The sequence below is a fragment of the Denticeps clupeoides genome, chromosome 6 (genome assembly GCF_900700375.1).
Source record: "Denticeps clupeoides chromosome 6, fDenClu1.1, whole genome shotgun sequence".
In the NCBI taxonomy this organism is placed as follows: Eukaryota; Metazoa; Chordata; class Actinopteri; order Clupeiformes; family Denticipitidae; genus Denticeps; species Denticeps clupeoides.
This window is the reverse complement of record NC_041712.1, coordinates 8966470-8982241: the sequence shown is the minus strand read 5'-3', so window position 1 is coordinate 8982241 and position 15772 is coordinate 8966470. Positions and strand designations below refer to the sequence as shown.

At 40.5% G+C, this 15772-nt stretch overlaps 3 protein-coding genes across 4 annotated transcripts; 2 read left to right on the top strand and 1 right to left on the bottom strand.

Moving 5' to 3' along the window:
• The first annotated feature begins 575 nt into the window (after positions 1 to 575).
• Positions 576 to 7766, top strand: sart1 (spliceosome associated factor 1, recruiter of U4/U6.U5 tri-snRNP). Its single transcript, XM_028983644.1, has 21 exons — positions 576 to 619; positions 732 to 1042; positions 1393 to 1447; positions 1554 to 1609; positions 1757 to 1883; positions 2022 to 2127; positions 2209 to 2286; positions 2620 to 2719; positions 2827 to 2969; positions 3094 to 3300; positions 3413 to 3525; positions 3631 to 3770; positions 3989 to 4113; positions 4216 to 4380; positions 4625 to 4735; positions 4831 to 4918; positions 5106 to 5196; positions 5384 to 5519; positions 5693 to 5782; positions 6037 to 6158; positions 7543 to 7766. Exons 2-21 carry the CDS (start codon positions 775 to 777, stop codon positions 7559 to 7561), a joined length of 2340 nt encoding a protein of 779 aa, XP_028839477.1. The 5' UTR covers positions 576 to 619; positions 732 to 774; the 3' UTR covers positions 7562 to 7766.
• A 931-nt stretch (positions 7767 to 8697) lies between these two features.
• banf1 (barrier to autointegration nuclear assembly factor 1) lies at positions 8698 to 11863 on the top strand. Of its 2 annotated transcripts, none has more exons than XM_028983327.1 (3): positions 8698 to 8831; positions 10317 to 10489; positions 10668 to 11863. In XM_028983327.1, exons 2-3 carry the CDS (start codon positions 10364 to 10366, stop codon positions 10812 to 10814), a joined length of 273 nt encoding a protein of 90 aa, XP_028839160.1. In that variant the 5' UTR covers positions 8698 to 8831; positions 10317 to 10363; the 3' UTR covers positions 10815 to 11863. The 2 variants fall into 2 exon arrangements, with proteins under 2 accessions (XP_028839160.1, XP_028839161.1); XM_028983328.1 differs by having other exon boundaries at positions 8712 to 8831; positions 10321 to 10489.
• On the bottom strand, positions 11767 to 15576 carry gng3 (guanine nucleotide binding protein (G protein), gamma 3). Its single transcript, XM_028983329.1, has 3 exons — positions 15371 to 15576; positions 14178 to 14277; positions 11767 to 12597 (listed from the first exon to the last, which is right to left on the bottom strand). Exons 2-3 carry the CDS (start codon positions 14274 to 14276, stop codon positions 12469 to 12471), a joined length of 228 nt encoding a protein of 75 aa, XP_028839162.1. The 5' UTR covers position 14277; positions 15371 to 15576; the 3' UTR covers positions 11767 to 12468.
• Positions 15577 to 15772: the final 196 nt, after the last annotated feature.

Sequence of the window (15772 nt, the reverse complement as noted above, 5' to 3'; positions counted from 1 at the left end):
TCAAGAGAATTAATCATTTTTAGAACTCAACCAGAGCAATTGTTTTTCAGTTGGATCATCACCATCATCGCTCATATCCGTGTCCGCTATCCTGATCTCATCGGACTGTTGTGGTGCGAGCGTGGCCTCCTCTAGGCAGGTTCTCGCTGTGTTCCTCTGCTGTTCCTCTGCCCACGACCTCGGGATCTGAGTATATGAGTCAAATCGCCACAAATGCTCAGCTGGTGCCACCATTCTGATTTGTGGGTGGTTGATTTACTTACTGATTGTAAGTCGCTCTGGATAAGGGTGTCTGATAAATGCTGTAAATGTAAATGTGCATTTCAAGAAAACGAAATGAATATTTCGGAGAGGTGATTTAATGGCTTTAACCTGGAACCAAAGTCTGAGGCGGCTTATAGGTGGCCATCTCCGGCTTTCTCGGTGCTGGTGTAGATAAAGAACAGACGTTAGAAGAGCAAACACCGGCTGCTCCTGAAACGTGTTCACGGTCGGACCCCCTTCCGCTAGATGGCGGCATCACGTCACCGCGGCAGCCTTGGCTGAACTCGGAAGTGATTACAAAAAAACACACAAAGGTCGCGGAGCTGCGGTCTGGTGTGACGTGCGTCGAAGTCGGGTCTGTTTATTAAAGCCGCGAGTGCGTTTAAGTGACGTTGCTGAGAACCCGAATGTGCTAGTGTTGTAGTTTAAATAAACGAGCTCGGCGTTTTTGCTCCCCTTTCCCCCAGCTGTTAGCCGCTTAGCTTTAAAAGCGGCGCGTTAAATTCGAACATGGGCTCGTCAAAGAAGCACAAGGAGAAGGACCGCGACAGGGACGCCGAGGAGAGGCACCGCGAGCACAAGAAGCACCGACACAAGGACCGGGAGCGAGAGAAGGAGCGGGACGGGGCCCGGGATAAAGAGAAGAGGAAGCGGTCCCGGTCGAGGGAGAGGAGTAGCCGCGGGACGGAGAAGGAGAGCCGCAGCAAAGGCGACAGGCCCAGCGGAGAGCCGCGCGTTAAGAAGGAAAAGCTCGACTCCGCGAATGAAGAGAGCGGCGGTGAGAACGTCCGAAAATTAAAAACCACCGGGCTTAAAGGAACAATTCCATCACGCTTTATGATCATTTTTTTTATTTCCATGCTATAATTTTATTTACTGCCAAATTAATAAGAGCACGTGGCTTTATAAAATGTAAGCCTTCATGCCCCTGGGGTTAAGTCTGTTTTCTTAGACATTGTCGAGATCCAAGTTTCACAGTGATGTGGAGTTGCACAAGATGACAAAAAACTAATTATTGGCTTATTGAATGTATTGTATTAATTTTTATAATTTCCAGATGGAAATACGGTTTTATATCTTGATATGGAAAAACTTGCTTGCGAATAACTTTGTTGTTGTTTTTTGCAGACATTGGCCCAAAGTCCGCAAGCGGCGATGCCTCCTTGAGTATTGAGGAGACTAAGTAAGAGCCTGGGCTAGGCACTGACATTTCTATATAAATAGGAACATGGTGCTATATTAGAATTTTTTTTTTTTTTTTTTGAAGTATTTTTGTTTTCTTATTACAGCAAGCTGAGGGCCAAACTTGGTCTGAAACCTCTAGATTTAAATGAGACTAAGAAAGGTAAGTTATACTTAACAGATGTGCTTTGTTAGAATTCCGATTAGAAGGAAATTAGTAGTTATGTTTAGCAGTATGTTTGAGTTTCAGACTAGGGTCTGGTGGTATATATTTGTCTCAGTTGTTGACTTGGTTTTTCGCACACCTCAGAGGTTGGCACAAAGGAGGAGCCATTGGTGGCAGAGGTCATCAATCCCATTCAGATCAAACAGCAGAAGGAGATGAGGGAGAAACTGGCTGCCATGAAGGAGAAGCGAATCCTTAACCAGAAGCTGGGGTGCGACTCTGCTGTGGCAGTTCAAATCTTTCCCCAAAAGCAAAAAATTATTTACATATACTTTGTCTTTTTTTCTCTCTCTCTCTCTCTCTCTCTCTCTCTCTCTCTCTCTCTTTCTCTCTCTCTCTCTGTTTTCAGGAAGGTGAAGTCTCTTGCAGATGAAGATCCTTGGCTTGATGACACTTCAGCTTGGGTGGAGAAGAGTAGAAAACTAGCCAAGGAAAAAGAGCTGGCTGAGAAGAGGGTGAGAGGCGAGAGATGAAATGTATTTATGTGTTGTGCGTTCAGTCTTTCTCCTGTCTGAATGTCATTCTCTTTTCTGCAGGCGAAGCTGCTGGAGGAGATGGATGAGGAGTTTGGTGTTAGCAGCCTGGTGGAGCAGGAGTTTGCCCAGGACAAAAAGGTTTTTCTTATTTACCATTTCCTTTGCCTTGAAAAGCTATGCCATAAAATGGAAAGGATTGATAAATTGCTATTTTACCCTCCTGTACAAACCCAAATTATTTCAGTTGTGGTGAGTGTCGAGTTCAAAGTGCAGTTTAGCTTAATGTACTCTGAATTGTTCAGTTCCGAAACAGCTTGCAAATTTATTTTTTTTAGCTCTGCTTTTCAGTTTTGACTTCATTAATATTTCATCATTTACATCAAACTACACTTGTCTATACTGTGTTGCTGTTTGATTCCTGTGTTGTACTGGGTAATACATTGGAATTACAATAAATTGCTTTCTCTGCAGGATGCGTACTCTGCCCGTGATCTAAAGGGCTTGATGGTCCAGCACAAGATCGAGTCATTCAAAGAGGGAGAGACTGTTGTCCTCACTCTTCAGGACAAAGGTTTGTGTTGCAAAATGTGCACATGCGCATGTAGACCTCCCAAAGAATCCAAACAGTTCGTCCACTGGGTTCAACCATAAGACGGGCCATTTCTGTGTGTGGTGTAGGTGTTCTGGATGAAGAAGAGGATGTGCTGGTAAATGTGAATATTTTGGACAAAGAGAAGGCAGACAAGAATGTGGAGCTAAAAAAGAAGAAGCCGGACTATAAACCCTATGAGGAGGAGGAGACTGTGGATGACATGGTGATGGTGAGGAGGCCATCTAATTGTCATCTCAGACTCAGCTGTGGCAGGCTTAGGCTTAAATATAAAAAAATAAAAAGCAATGTGTATTTATGTTATGTTCATTTAAAAAAGTAATTTATTTCCGCAGTTAAAGCCTAAGACTGTGCTGTCAAAGTATGATGAGGAGATTGAGGGTGAGAAGAAGAAGTCTTTCAGACTGAATGTTGGGGGTGTAGCACACGGTGAACGGGAGCGCGAGCTGCAGGCCATCAGGGAGACACTGCAGAATCAGGCGCAGAGCCTGGAAATGCCAGCGCTCATGGTGGCTTCTGAGTATTACACAGAAAACGAAATGGTGAGACCAGTGAGTGTGTTTGTGTGTTGTGGTCTTCATTCTGTGTCTGTGTGGACATCAGGAATCAATAAGCATGCCCTGAGTTTATATGGGAGTCATGTCTGGGCTGCAGGTTGGCTTTAAAAAGACTAAGAGGAAGGTGAAGAAGATCAGAAAGAAAGAGAAGATGTTGAAGCCTGAGGACATCCAGACGAATGACACGCGCAGCTCCGACTTTGGCTCCAGGTTAAAGACATTCGTAATTTCTTTATTTAGATTCCATGAAATGCAGAATGGTGGCATCAGGTCAGCGATTGTAATAATACAATGTGATTTGACTCATGTACTCAGGTCTCGAGGTCGTGGACTGAGAACAGCAGAGGAACACAACGAGACTGTGCCTATGGAGGAGGCAGAAATTAGCCATGCCACACTCTCACTACAACAGTCTGATGATATCAGGCTAGCTGACATGGATATGAGTGATGATGGTAAGAGGGGGGGAGTACTGACCTGGGCAGAGAATTACTCACAGATTAGCCATAATATGATCATATTGAGGGCTGTTTTGCCATTAAAATAGCCCTGATCTGGAGAAATTGGAGCCATAATGGTGTTATGGCTGATCGGTGGATATGATTGTGAGAAGCCAAGTCCTGATTATTGAGAACTGTTGTCTAATTTTGTTTGCTTATGTTTGGTCTTACAGAGAATTTTGAACTCCCGGAGCCGGCAATGATTGAGGAGGATGAAGCAGAGCAGGAGCTAGAGAAGCAACTAGAGAAACAAAGAAAGCTGAAACAGAAGCAGCTTTTAAAAGACTCTGGAGAAAAGGTTTGTGCAGAAGCATATGAAATCTGTTTTAATATCAGATGCAGTTAAACAAATGGGATCATTTTAACATTTTAATTCTGAGCTGTACTTCCTTTTGTGTAGGTTGCTGAGCAACTGAATGATTTGAGCAGGATTGGAGAAAATGACAATGACCCAGACAGCAAGAACAACATTGTATTTAATGCCACCTCTGAGTTTTGCCGCACACTTGGAGACATTCCCACCTATGGCCTCTCTGGCAACAGGGAGGATCAGGAGGATCTCATGGTGAGATGTGCAGCAGCATTAAGAAGCCTTTCATGGCTGCTTAGTGCTCATTAAGGGTCATGGGTTAAAAGCAGTGGAAACATGGCAATCATTTTGCTTTCAGAGTATGTCAGTAATGAAATATGCATATAAAATGCTTCTTAATTCTATTTTATCATTATTTTTAATCATATTTTGTTACGATTGATCATAACATACTATACCCTGTGTTTTATGCATTATTTTATGTACATTTATTGCACAGGACTTCGAAAAAGAGGATGAGAAAGAGGGTGCTGGGGGCTCAGACTCAGACATGGATGAGAATGTGGGCTGGAGTACTGTGAACCTGGATGAGGAACAGAAACAGAGAGATGTGAGTGTTGTCCTCCCTTTTTGACTTAAGTGAAGATGAATCACTGTTTTTTTTCGTTGTCTTCTTTATTACTGTATTGTGCTCTCTCTTTGTAGCCTTTTACCACCTCTACCACCATCTTGGATGAGGAGCCCATTGTTAACTCTGGCCTTTCAGCTGCTCTCATGCTCTGCAAGAACAAGGGTGAGGAAATGTTTCGGAACATTAGAACTTTAGACATTTGCTTACCATTTGATAATGGTTTTGTACTAAACAGAACTGATTGGTGTTACCATAACTACTATGGTGACTATTTTAAATATATAATTTCACCTTCACAGTATTCAGTGTTTTCTTGAGCAAAAGGTTAGTTCACTGCTTGTGTCTGTAGGTCTGTTGGATACTCAGGTGCAAAAAGTGGCCAGGGTGAAGGCACCTAAAGGAGCACTGCCTAATGAAAACTACTGCATTGAGGACAAGATGTGAGTAAAATAGGTGTAGAGGTATTTGTGTGTGTTTATTGAATGAGGAATAGTTGGGCTTTAGTAATAAAATGCTTAAAAATATTGATAAAATCGTTATTTTGGTTGGGGAAGAAACCAGAAATAAATGCATATTGCATGTGCATATTGAAATTAATGTTCATTCCCTTCACCACCACCACCACAGGACAATTGATGATAAATATAGCCGAAGGGAAGAGTACAGAGGCTTTACGCAGGACTTTAAAGAGAAGGACAGCTACAAACCCGATGTTAAGATTGAATATGTGGATGAGTCCGGTCGCAGGCTCACTCCCAAAGAGGTGAGTGGCACTTCAGGTTATTAATGCATATCTGGGGTGATTTGTCAGTGTTTTAAAATTTGCTGTCTGGTCGATCTTTTAGAGCTCAAAAGTCATCTGGTATTGGCTTGATTAAACATTTTCAAAATTATGTGACAAGGCACAATATAAGTATGTTTCTGTCTCTTGTTCAGGCATTTCGTCAGTTGTCTCATCGTTTCCATGGTAAAGGTTCTGGAAAAATGAAGACTGAAAGGAGGATGAAGAAACTGGAGGAGGAGGCTGTATGTCCAACTTTTATTTTGAAAACCTTGTGGTTCATTGTTAGATTTGGTAAATGTATACTTTTTAGGGTAGGGAAGGATTATATTAACCATCAATATGTTAAGACACGTTGGCCATTGAAAGACTGCAACAGTATCATTATTAAGGATTGTTCAAGAAAGCAATTGTAATAATTAAAACAAGATAACTGAAGAAAAAGAGGACTTGTAGCATTACCAGAATTCATGATTTGGTGTGTAATCTTCCTCTGCAGCTGCTGAAAAAGATGAGTAGCAGTGATACGCCCCTAGGCACAGTGGCTCTGCTGCAGGAGAAGCAGAAATCCCAGAAGACTCCATACATCGTCCTGAGTGGCAGTGGCAAGAGCATGAATGCGTAAGTAACAGCACACACTAGAGCCTTGGTTCTCAAACTCTGTTGCTCTGCTGCCTCCAGTGGTACACCAAGAGACTGAGATTATTGTTCGGTCCCCTGACATCAAAATACAGCACTGATAGCATTCAGGTGCCACACTGGATCTCTGGCATACTGACATGGCTGCAAATTGTTTCGAACACTGTTCTGACCTGACCCTAGACCTTAGCCGTAAAAAAAAAGCCAATCAGAAATAGGGGTATGCCTTGGTCACACAGATTGATACGGATCCAGCAGTCGCTCCACATGCTAATGTGTTTGTTGTGTAATCTATAAATTTTTTAATTATAGATTACACGACACCAAAGATGTCGATAAAGGCATAATCTGGTGCCAAAAGTTCAAGCAGCCAGGAGCATGCTTCTGCAGTTGATGCAAGGAAGCTGCCATATGGAACTAGACAGAAAAAAAGTTCTGTCACAGCACGAGTTAGACCCTAGTTATAAAGCAGCAATTTGAGCCACTAGTGTTTTCTTCTATGAAATATCTTGGTCTACTAACCATTTTGACATTAAGTAAAAGCTGGTCATGTGATGATAACTATAACAAAATACATAATGTAATATTGTTGACTAATAAAAATGAGACTAAATATGGTTTACAAAAGAAAAAAACTATACTAAAATGTCTCTCTTTCCTCTTGTTTAATCACATTATTAAATTGCAGTAGTTCTTTTTCCTGTGTCTCCCATCCAGTCGCACAGATCACGTCACTTCTTCAATATGCACTTGCAACATTAATTAGATTTCAGGATTATTGTGGTGGTTTAGCAGATGGCTGGGAGGAAATGACTAGGTGATCTTTGGACAAGGAAAAGAACTATATTGACTGAGTTTAATAGAAAATAAAATAAAGACCAAAATACCATTTTCATTGACTAAAACTACACTAAATGTCAATTTTTGTTGACTAAAACTAGCCTAAAAAAAACAAATTATAGCTTGACACAAAGACTAGCCTCAACCAAAGACAACCATGCGAGCAATGCAACACACCTCATGTTTGGCAGAAGAAACAACCAGGGCATATATTCCACCTTCAAGATTGTCACCCAATATTGATGAGGCCATTTTCAGGAATTATTTTTTTCACTCAATGTAGTACAGTTTATATCTTCACTTGCTGTGTTTGATAGTGGTTTGTAGTATATATAAATTATTTGTGTGTCAGGAATAAAATAAACTTTGTAGCGGTTTTTAAATGCTGATCATAATGGATTTATAGAGGTATAATATTTTGAAAACCACTTAACATGTTATTTTCTTGGATGACACTGCATTGAAAAAAGGGAGATAATCATTATCTTCCCTGCCCCCTAACCCATGTCCTTTTGTCTGTTTACAGAAATACCATCACCAAGTAGAAGATGCCTGTTGAAGCTCATGAATATGCAGTTATGTTTTAAATTTGGACTTGATTTGAATAAAACCAAGATGTAAAGGTTTGGTGTACAGAACTTAGTTTTGTCAAATGTGTGTTTGATACATGTAGTAAGATGATCCTTTATTATTCTCACAAGTTGGAAATGTACATGCTTATATCTTATTTACCTAAACTCTTGTATTGTGGCTCATCTTCTGTCTTTTTTTTTTCTTTTTCTCTTTATCTCTCTCTCTCACAATGTTTCAAGATTGGCTTGACCAAATTTAGAACAAATATTCCCTTGGATGCAAAAGCTATCTAAGAATGGGATACTATAATGCATTCAGCATTATTTCTTTTATTTTCGAGGGAGCAATAGAAGATCTGAGATCATGGGACCATATATATTTATCCAGGCAGGTGGGAAAATAATAAAAGTGAAGTCTACTCCATTTTTGTACAGACTGTATTTTAAAAGAAACGTTCAAATTCCCAAGAGATTCACAAATTAAATTCTTCAGGTTTACTTATGGGACTTTTTTTTTTTTTTTTTTTTTTTTATATCATACATTATAATTCAAACATTTAGGGTCATTTAAATAAGAGTCTTTGGCAAGTTTTAAATAATGATTTTGTCAAACCCACATTTGCTGATGCACTTAGATACTGTACTAGTCTGAATTTGGCCAGTTTTATTGTCTTATTAATCAGTCCAACTGATTAACATGTTTTCAGCTCTATTAAGACCATTTAAAAGGGCTTTTGAACAAGTTCAAAAGTATTATCTGGAAAGGAGGAACATTGAGAAGACACTCTCTCTAATGGCTGCCTCTATCCACCATGGATGTCCCTGCTTTGCCTCTGCTGCCTGACTAATACAAGCCACCTGCTAGAATCTTATATGCCCCCTCAACATTACATCATAATACATAATTGGCCTCAAAGAATCTCTATATGCCATATTTCCAGGATAACTGGTCTCATTCAACATTTCAGGGCAATGCAGTGCAGACCAGAGGAGGGTTGGTTCCTCTCACCGAGTTTTTCTCCCCTCGCCTCCGCATTTATAGCTTCGGTTTGACCTCCGTAGAGCGCGCGCTGTGACGCCGCCACTCCACGTCCCGCCCCTTTGACCCCATTGGCCAGCCTGAACGGAAGTGGAAGGGAGTTAACGGCGGGCTCCGGAAGCTTTGTTGGAATTTGCGGGCGACAGTTCGACGCCGACGCGTTTGAAGAAGCGTGGTTGCTTTTCTACAGCTCCTGAAATCCAGGTCTTGTTTTAACTTTCCCGCTCCGGTTTACTCGGTCAGTTTATCAAACCTCATTTTCGCGCTCGGCGCTAGAGCTGTTGGCGCGATTATGCGGCTAATTGCTGTTAGCTTCCGTCCAGCTTCAGCGTTGTATTATTCCATCATTTTGGAAGCTGGTTTTGCTGTGATGACCTGGCGTGATGTGCGCGTTTGTGGTGAAGTGTGTCTGTGCGTGGCCACACGATACAGTTTCGTTTGCCGTCCAACGCGCGAGGTTTCACTTTCCGTAGTTCGTAGGCAGGATTCTTCCACATGTTCGTATCATGAACCATTTCTATTTCAAGACCTTTACAAACCTTCAGGTAGACACTATTTTATTTATGTATTTACCTTTCTATAGAAGTGCGTGGGTTGCGAGGTACAATCAAGGGTGACTTTCTCTCTCCAGGTCTATGCAAATATTTTGTGAGCGGTGCTATGGGCTGAGATTTGAGCCATTAGAAACCGAATCTGAATTGAATTGCACAAACTGAACCTGTATTAACATGAATCTGAATTCCAATGAGAAGTAAATTCGTTTCTCTAAATTCAGTTTCAGTTTGTGACACACAAACTGGTTCTTGAGAAAAAGCAATGAGTTTTTCTCAAACTTTATTGAACGCAAAAAGATAAACAAAGTATGTATTAACCAGAAGCACAGATATTTTCACATGGCCGCTTATTGCATGGGCTCCAGCCCAGACAGCACACACATTTATCCACTCTGAGATAACAAAATCATTATAGCAAAGAAATAAGAAGCCCTGACAGAGAGAGAAAAAGGAGTTAGGGCTTTGCTGAGCATTTCAATGAAGAAAGCAAGAAGCAAAATTCACTATGATAAGGGAAGACAGATGGACTAGTCTTTGTCCATTTAAATTTCTGTACGAAGAGTTTCCCATTAATAATACTGATGCTCGAATTGTGACTTATCCTTCAGGGGAATACAGAAAACAATATCCTTTAAGGAGAATTCAGAGAGGTCTGGAATTTTGGGGAATAATTCGGTTTCAACATCAGTTTCACCAAAAACTCTTTGCCGGGGTAGATGCCAGAAGTTTTGAAATGAAGCCTTTTGGCTTTTAGGGGGAAGGAGCACTTATGCGCAAAAAGAGCTTATTTTAACGTTTAACAACAGTTCTGTAGGTTGTGGTAACGTGATTCTTTCTGTTGCAGAAAGCATGTGCCACAATGTTATGCATCAACGGATGACGTGTGAAATAAAATGAAGAAAGGCATTTAAATCCAGTTTAAATTTCATTGGAATGGTTCCTGTAGGACTGGAACTTAAGCTCTTTATCTTTGGGGTTTTCATAAATGTAGTGAAACAATGTGTTTTGTTTTTTCAGTATATTTCAAATTTGCACAGAAAATATGAACTGAAAAGTCATGGAAATTGTTCTTTAAAAATGTGTAAGAACCCTGTGTGTATGTATATATAATATATATGTGCGTGTGTTCGTTCAGACAGGTTTTTATAAAGGCCGTGACCAGCTCAACTACAGAGAGCAGCAATGTCGTCGACGTCACAGAAACACAAAGAGTTTGTGGCAGAGCCCATGGGTGAAAAGCCAGTGATGACCCTAGCAGGAATTGGAGAGGTGCTTGGAAAACGGTTGGAGGAAAAAGGCTTTGATAAGGTCAGTAATAAGACACTTACACGCTGTACACTGCACACTTATTGACAGCAATGATGAAAATGATTACTTTATTGGAGGAAAAACCAAAGGAATGTGATTGGTCACTGTTCATATTTATCTTTCCAATGAATGATCACTCATGTTTTTCTATTTGTTTCTCACATATGCTTTGGTGCAGGCATATGTAGTTTTGGGACAGTTTCTGGTGCTGAAGAAAGATGAGGAGCTTTTTCGCGACTGGTTGAAGGACACATGTGGTGCAAATGTGAAACAACAAGGCGACTGCTACAGTTGCTTGCGGGAGTGGTGCGACTCCTTCCTGTAGATCTCTTTACTTCTCCTTTACTTGCCTATGTTTCTACAAACTCACACATCTTTTACATCTTCTGTATTTATACATCACATGGAAGCTAAAACTGGTTCATGGGTGCGGCTGCCATCCATGCAGTCGAATGGTAGGTAGAATGGGGTCTTTTATACAGTACTAGGGATATTTGGCCTTTTGCTCCTTGTGTGAGAGGGAAGTGTCAGCTTTGGAGATGGATTTCTGTGTTGTTTTTTTCTCCACCCCACTTATTGGACATTTAATCTGTGAAACAAGTGCATTTTAATGATTTTTTAAAGAAACCTCAGACACTGGACACTAATACATATCCACACAAATTTGAAAAGTTTTTAGGATTGCTAATTTGCCATGTCTTTTTCACATTTTAAATGTATTCTCTTCTATAAAAGTCTCATGCATTTTGCTATGAGAGATGGGAGACGTGACATTTTATTTACGTTGCTTTAAGTCTGTTTTTAGAATAATTTTTTTTCAATTTCTCAAGTCACATCGATGGGTTAAATTACCATAGAAAAGCATACAGCAGAGGGCAGAGTAAAGCTTTTAATGTACTCTGCTGTGAGTGAAGCAGGAGGATGTTATTGATTGCTGGTTAATTCATCTGACTTAATAAATAAATAAAGGTTTGTACTTCAGTCTGAACTACAGTCATTTTTTTTTTTCTGTCACTTCCATTTAATTTTTTTTAAATAAAGCTGATCACAGTTTGTTTGTCTTTTTTTTTTTATGTGATTTCTGTAGCATCGTGACTGTAAATTTAGAAAAAAATTGGATACATTTCATGTAATCATGAAGGGTGTAAGAATATTATCACAAATATAGCTTCAATGCAAGATAAAAGATTATTTAAGTTGTGAAAAGTCCAAGTCTAATGGCCTTTGAAAGTTTTACATGGTTCCAGGATTTAGAAATCAAAAGCCCCACTCATATCTGTGGTGACAGTTGTTTTTATTTTATTATATCTCCTGTGAAAATATTACAGACCGGTTGCACTGTAAATTAAACATTAAAGATGTGCCAGAACTGTACTGTTTGAATTTGCTTACATCATGATCTCCTGTTTTAGTTCTTTTTGGAATTGTTGACATTTAAAACTATAAAAGACACATAGGTAATTCATCAATAAATTAATCGCATTCTCATTAAGATGTATTACTGCATTAGTCATTTTGCTTAACTTTGAATCACTCAAGCAAATTTTGTGACACAAATAAAAATCAATTTATATGTAAACCAGATTGTCACCCTTCAAACCCAACACCAATTTCCTTCAAGATGTACTTACATCACCAAAATGTGTGTGCTTTTTGTCCTCAGAGTCATCAATGCATATGCAGTGTATGTATTTGCATTCATTTAATCTCCGTCTACCACAGTAAACACAACGGTTGTGTTACTAAAACAGATCTCTATGTAATTTACAGTAACAATATCTCTCAAACTGTAACTGGTAACTGATTTTACTGTCAGTCATAGTGAGAGAGAGCGAGAACACCACTTGCTATGACCAGTTTCAGTTTGATATGTAGATTTGTTGTGTGTGTGGTGTGTAGATGTGAATGCATGAACATACATCTGTATAATCTAAAGTAATCATACACCCCCCCTCCCAATCCTTTTCCCCCTCTCCTCCTCAGAGGAGGGCACAAAAGAACTTTTTCTCCCTGAAGGGGTTCTCCGAAGTGGGCACAGGGGTGATGAGAGGGTCCTCACAGGCATGAGCGTCACAGTATGCCATCAGATCCGCCGCTGCCTTGGACACCTGTTGGGTAGAGTGAACAGACTGAGCCCTGTACAGACTTCGTAGACACCACTTCAGGGCATGCAGAGTTCATTTAGGGGTCAGAATGTACTCCAGGACTAGTGGCTTGGGATCATTTAACCTGTTTTCTGCAAATTTAGTTGCATCTCATAACATATAGGTACAATAAATGATATGTGTGGGCATCAGTTGAGGTCATAAAGAGCTGCATTCACACAATTCTTATTCTGAGGTAATTAGCTTATTTCTCAGCACCTTCAGTCGATAACCTTATCTGTCATCCAGCAAACATGATGCATTTTAAATATACAACATAAATATAAATATATGAAATCTCCGATTAAATATCTTAACCAGAATATTGTTCTACATTGAACTACTCACTACTACTCCAGAACTGCTTAATGGCTGCTGGAGCCCATTCGTGGACATTGGACGACGGGCAGGGAGTCACCCAGGACAAGCAACATGAATGTTTGACTGCACTATTGACAGTGGATGACAGTCAATTATAAACAATACTACGTATTAGGAATATAACGGCCTCCTGAGTAAATTGGATAAATAGGCATATGCTACTTTTTTAATGCATAATGGTGGTACTCTGAGAGAGAAATATTTTAAGTTTGAGAACCAATGTCCTTGAAAATCTTTTGCAAATTGTTCTAAACATTACATTCTGATTACATATACTACTCAAGTATACCACAGTGTGATATTCAGAAACAGTAATCAACTGGTAAACATTTTGAGCATCTTATCTGACTGCAGCCCACTTTCTCTTTGATTAGCTGAACTGAGGCAGTTGTCTTGTCTGTGAGACCTGGTATAACAATGCAAGCTTCAACTGGGTTATTTCGATCAATCCACCTCATCCCCAAATTACATATTGCCTCATACGTTTGAAAATGACATGCATTTGAATGGCCTACCTGTTATGAAAAAAAGCTTGTTTTAATCCTGTAGGATGATCTGTCATCATTTAATTGCAAATTTAATTGACCTCATAAAATAGGATGATCCAAATATGAGAGCAGAGTGAATTAAACAAAGATAAGAGTAAAGCCACTGATCATGAAAGTCCTTTGAGTAAAGGGTCATGCCCAGAGGGAAAGTGTTTATGAGGCTCTGAATGGAAAATGATCTTTGGTTCTCTTGAAAAGTTTCAAAACCGTAAAATCTGTGCTTGGAAACATAATGTAATCACGTTATAACCATGGAATAGTAATTAATGCATGAAAGTAGGCATCCTCACCCTAGACATGAAACCTCCAGTCTCAGTGGTGGGAATTGGGGCACTACAAGCCAACGGTTCCAATGCTGCTTTATTCATCAGCAGATGAAGGCTGGCTATTTCTACCCACAGCCCTGATTTGGACAATTGGACGGATGGTTTGGACTGGAATTAGTGGAACTATATTGATCCTTATCGACACAGATAACATGCAGGAACAGATATGAAGCGATTCCCTGTGGCTCTCAGTCGTTTTCCTTCATCTCAACTTCTCTTACAGCGCTGACATTTACAGCAGCCTTGCAGTATCCTCCAGCATAATGAGAAAAAGAGCAGCCTGCCTCACCTTAATACGGCAAAAACTGGCTTCGATCTTCAGCTGTTCAACCAGCTTCCTGGCCTGACCAACGCTCATGGTGCTGTTCACTGGGGTATCTCCTTTCATCCTGTGTGGAGCACACAAGCAAATATGGCAGCAATGTGAGCAGAACAGTACCCCTCAGAGGCAGGAAATCACTTACATTTTTCATCCATGTTTTATGAGTAGTGTGTATTTGGTGTTTCTTCACCCGTTAATCTTTACTCAACATCAATCATATGATTTAAACAATGTTTCACTAAAGAGTTCCCTAATGGTACCTATTGCAGCCTAGAAATTCTGAAATTCTCGTTTCTAAGACCACAAGGCATTATACTCTTCTAATGGACAACAACTGCTCCCTCTCTCTCTCTCTCTCTCTCGCGTTGTTTCTCTTTTCCCTCCAGGGACTCTCTTCCATCGGTGTCATTTGCCTCTTCTGAGCTAAAAGCCTCCTGCCCTAGAAAACCTAAACCTCACCTTGATCAGGGGTGGCCACATAACAGACAGCAGTAGTTCAGGTAATAACCAGCCAAATAGATTTCCTGCGCAAATCACCGGAATTTACTGCAGCTGTGCACTAAACCGCTGCATCCGAGTAAATTTACAGTCACAGAAGGAGAAGAGGATCAGATTTGTAATTGGAAATTTCACATTGCACATTCCTTAAGTGGCACGAGCGTTTCTGTGAAATGCTGCCGAGGCCCCGGTGTTCTATAAGGTCAGACTTACGCAAAATAAACCACGGGTTGCAAATGCATAAATCAAAACAGTTCCTCTTATCTGAGCTGATGAAACCATATGCACTTTGGTCTGCTGTCATGCATCCTTCTGCATCTTATACAAATATCTGGGCCAAATACTCATGCATTTACATTTACCTCCTTTATCGTGTATGTGTGTGTATGTGCATGTCGACTGATGGCTATAAGCACCTTTACTGTACAATCGCATTTTTTGTTCAAAACAAGGCACATGCATTTAAAATTGTAAGGTGGAAAAATTACAAATATATGTTGGTAAAGGGGAAAATGGGGAAAGAAGGGATTACAAGAAAGAAGAGGGAGCCAGAGGCAGGCGATCCCTGGGAGGTGTGACTGTCTCATTTTGGCATTGTAGGCCTCGCATTTGCCTGCATCTCCTCTTTTTTCCCATCTCCCCCTCCATTCTCGCTCTCTTACCCTTGTTGTATTCCTCTTCTGGTGCTGTCTCTCCCTCCTCTTCTCTCTTTCTGTGCCTCTTCCTCTCTCTATCCCTCTGTGTTTGTGATTTCAGTGCAGCCCAAACCCCACCCTGAGAGACCGTGTAGATGCTTCCCTGTTCTGTACAGTCCAGTGCACTGCAATTCTGCTACAATGAGCACCAGTCTCCGAGCAGACACACCAAACCCCCCTCTGCAGTGAGTGGAACATGCCAGGCAGAAGGTGGGGGCTTACGCTGATTTACGTTGATTTTTTGAGTGGGCTGGACCATACCACTTTTGGATGCATATGGTGGAATATCAGTGGTAAATGCAATCAATAAGGCAAAGGGAAAGTCAATGGAATTTTCGAGAAAAGGCCATCATTTGAGAGAGTATTGAT

Coding starts and splice junctions, on each gene's coding strand:
- sart1 (XM_028983644.1), top strand. CDS start 775: ATGGGCTCGTCAAAGAAGCACAAGGAGAAGGACCGCGACAGGGACGCC. Junction 1,043..1,392: donor CGCGAATGAAGAGAGCGGCG/GTGAGAACGTCC, acceptor TGTTTTTTGCAG/ACATTGGCCCAAAGTCCGCA. Junction 4,736..4,830: donor AGGAACAGAAACAGAGAGAT/GTGAGTGTTGTC, acceptor CTCTCTTTGTAG/CCTTTTACCACCTCTACCAC.
- banf1 (XM_028983327.1), top strand. CDS start 10,364: ATGTCGTCGACGTCACAGAAACACAAAGAGTTTGTGGCAGAGCCCATG. Junction 10,490..10,667: donor AGGAAAAAGGCTTTGATAAG/GTCAGTAATAAG, acceptor GCTTTGGTGCAG/GCATATGTAGTTTTGGGACA.
- gng3 (XM_028983329.1), bottom strand. CDS start 14,276: ATGAAAGGAGATACCCCAGTGAACAGCACCATGAGCGTTGGTCAGGCC. Junction 12,598..14,177: donor CCAGTTTTTGCCGTATTAAG/GTGAGGCAGGCT, acceptor TCTACCCAACAG/GTGTCCAAGGCAGCGGCGGA.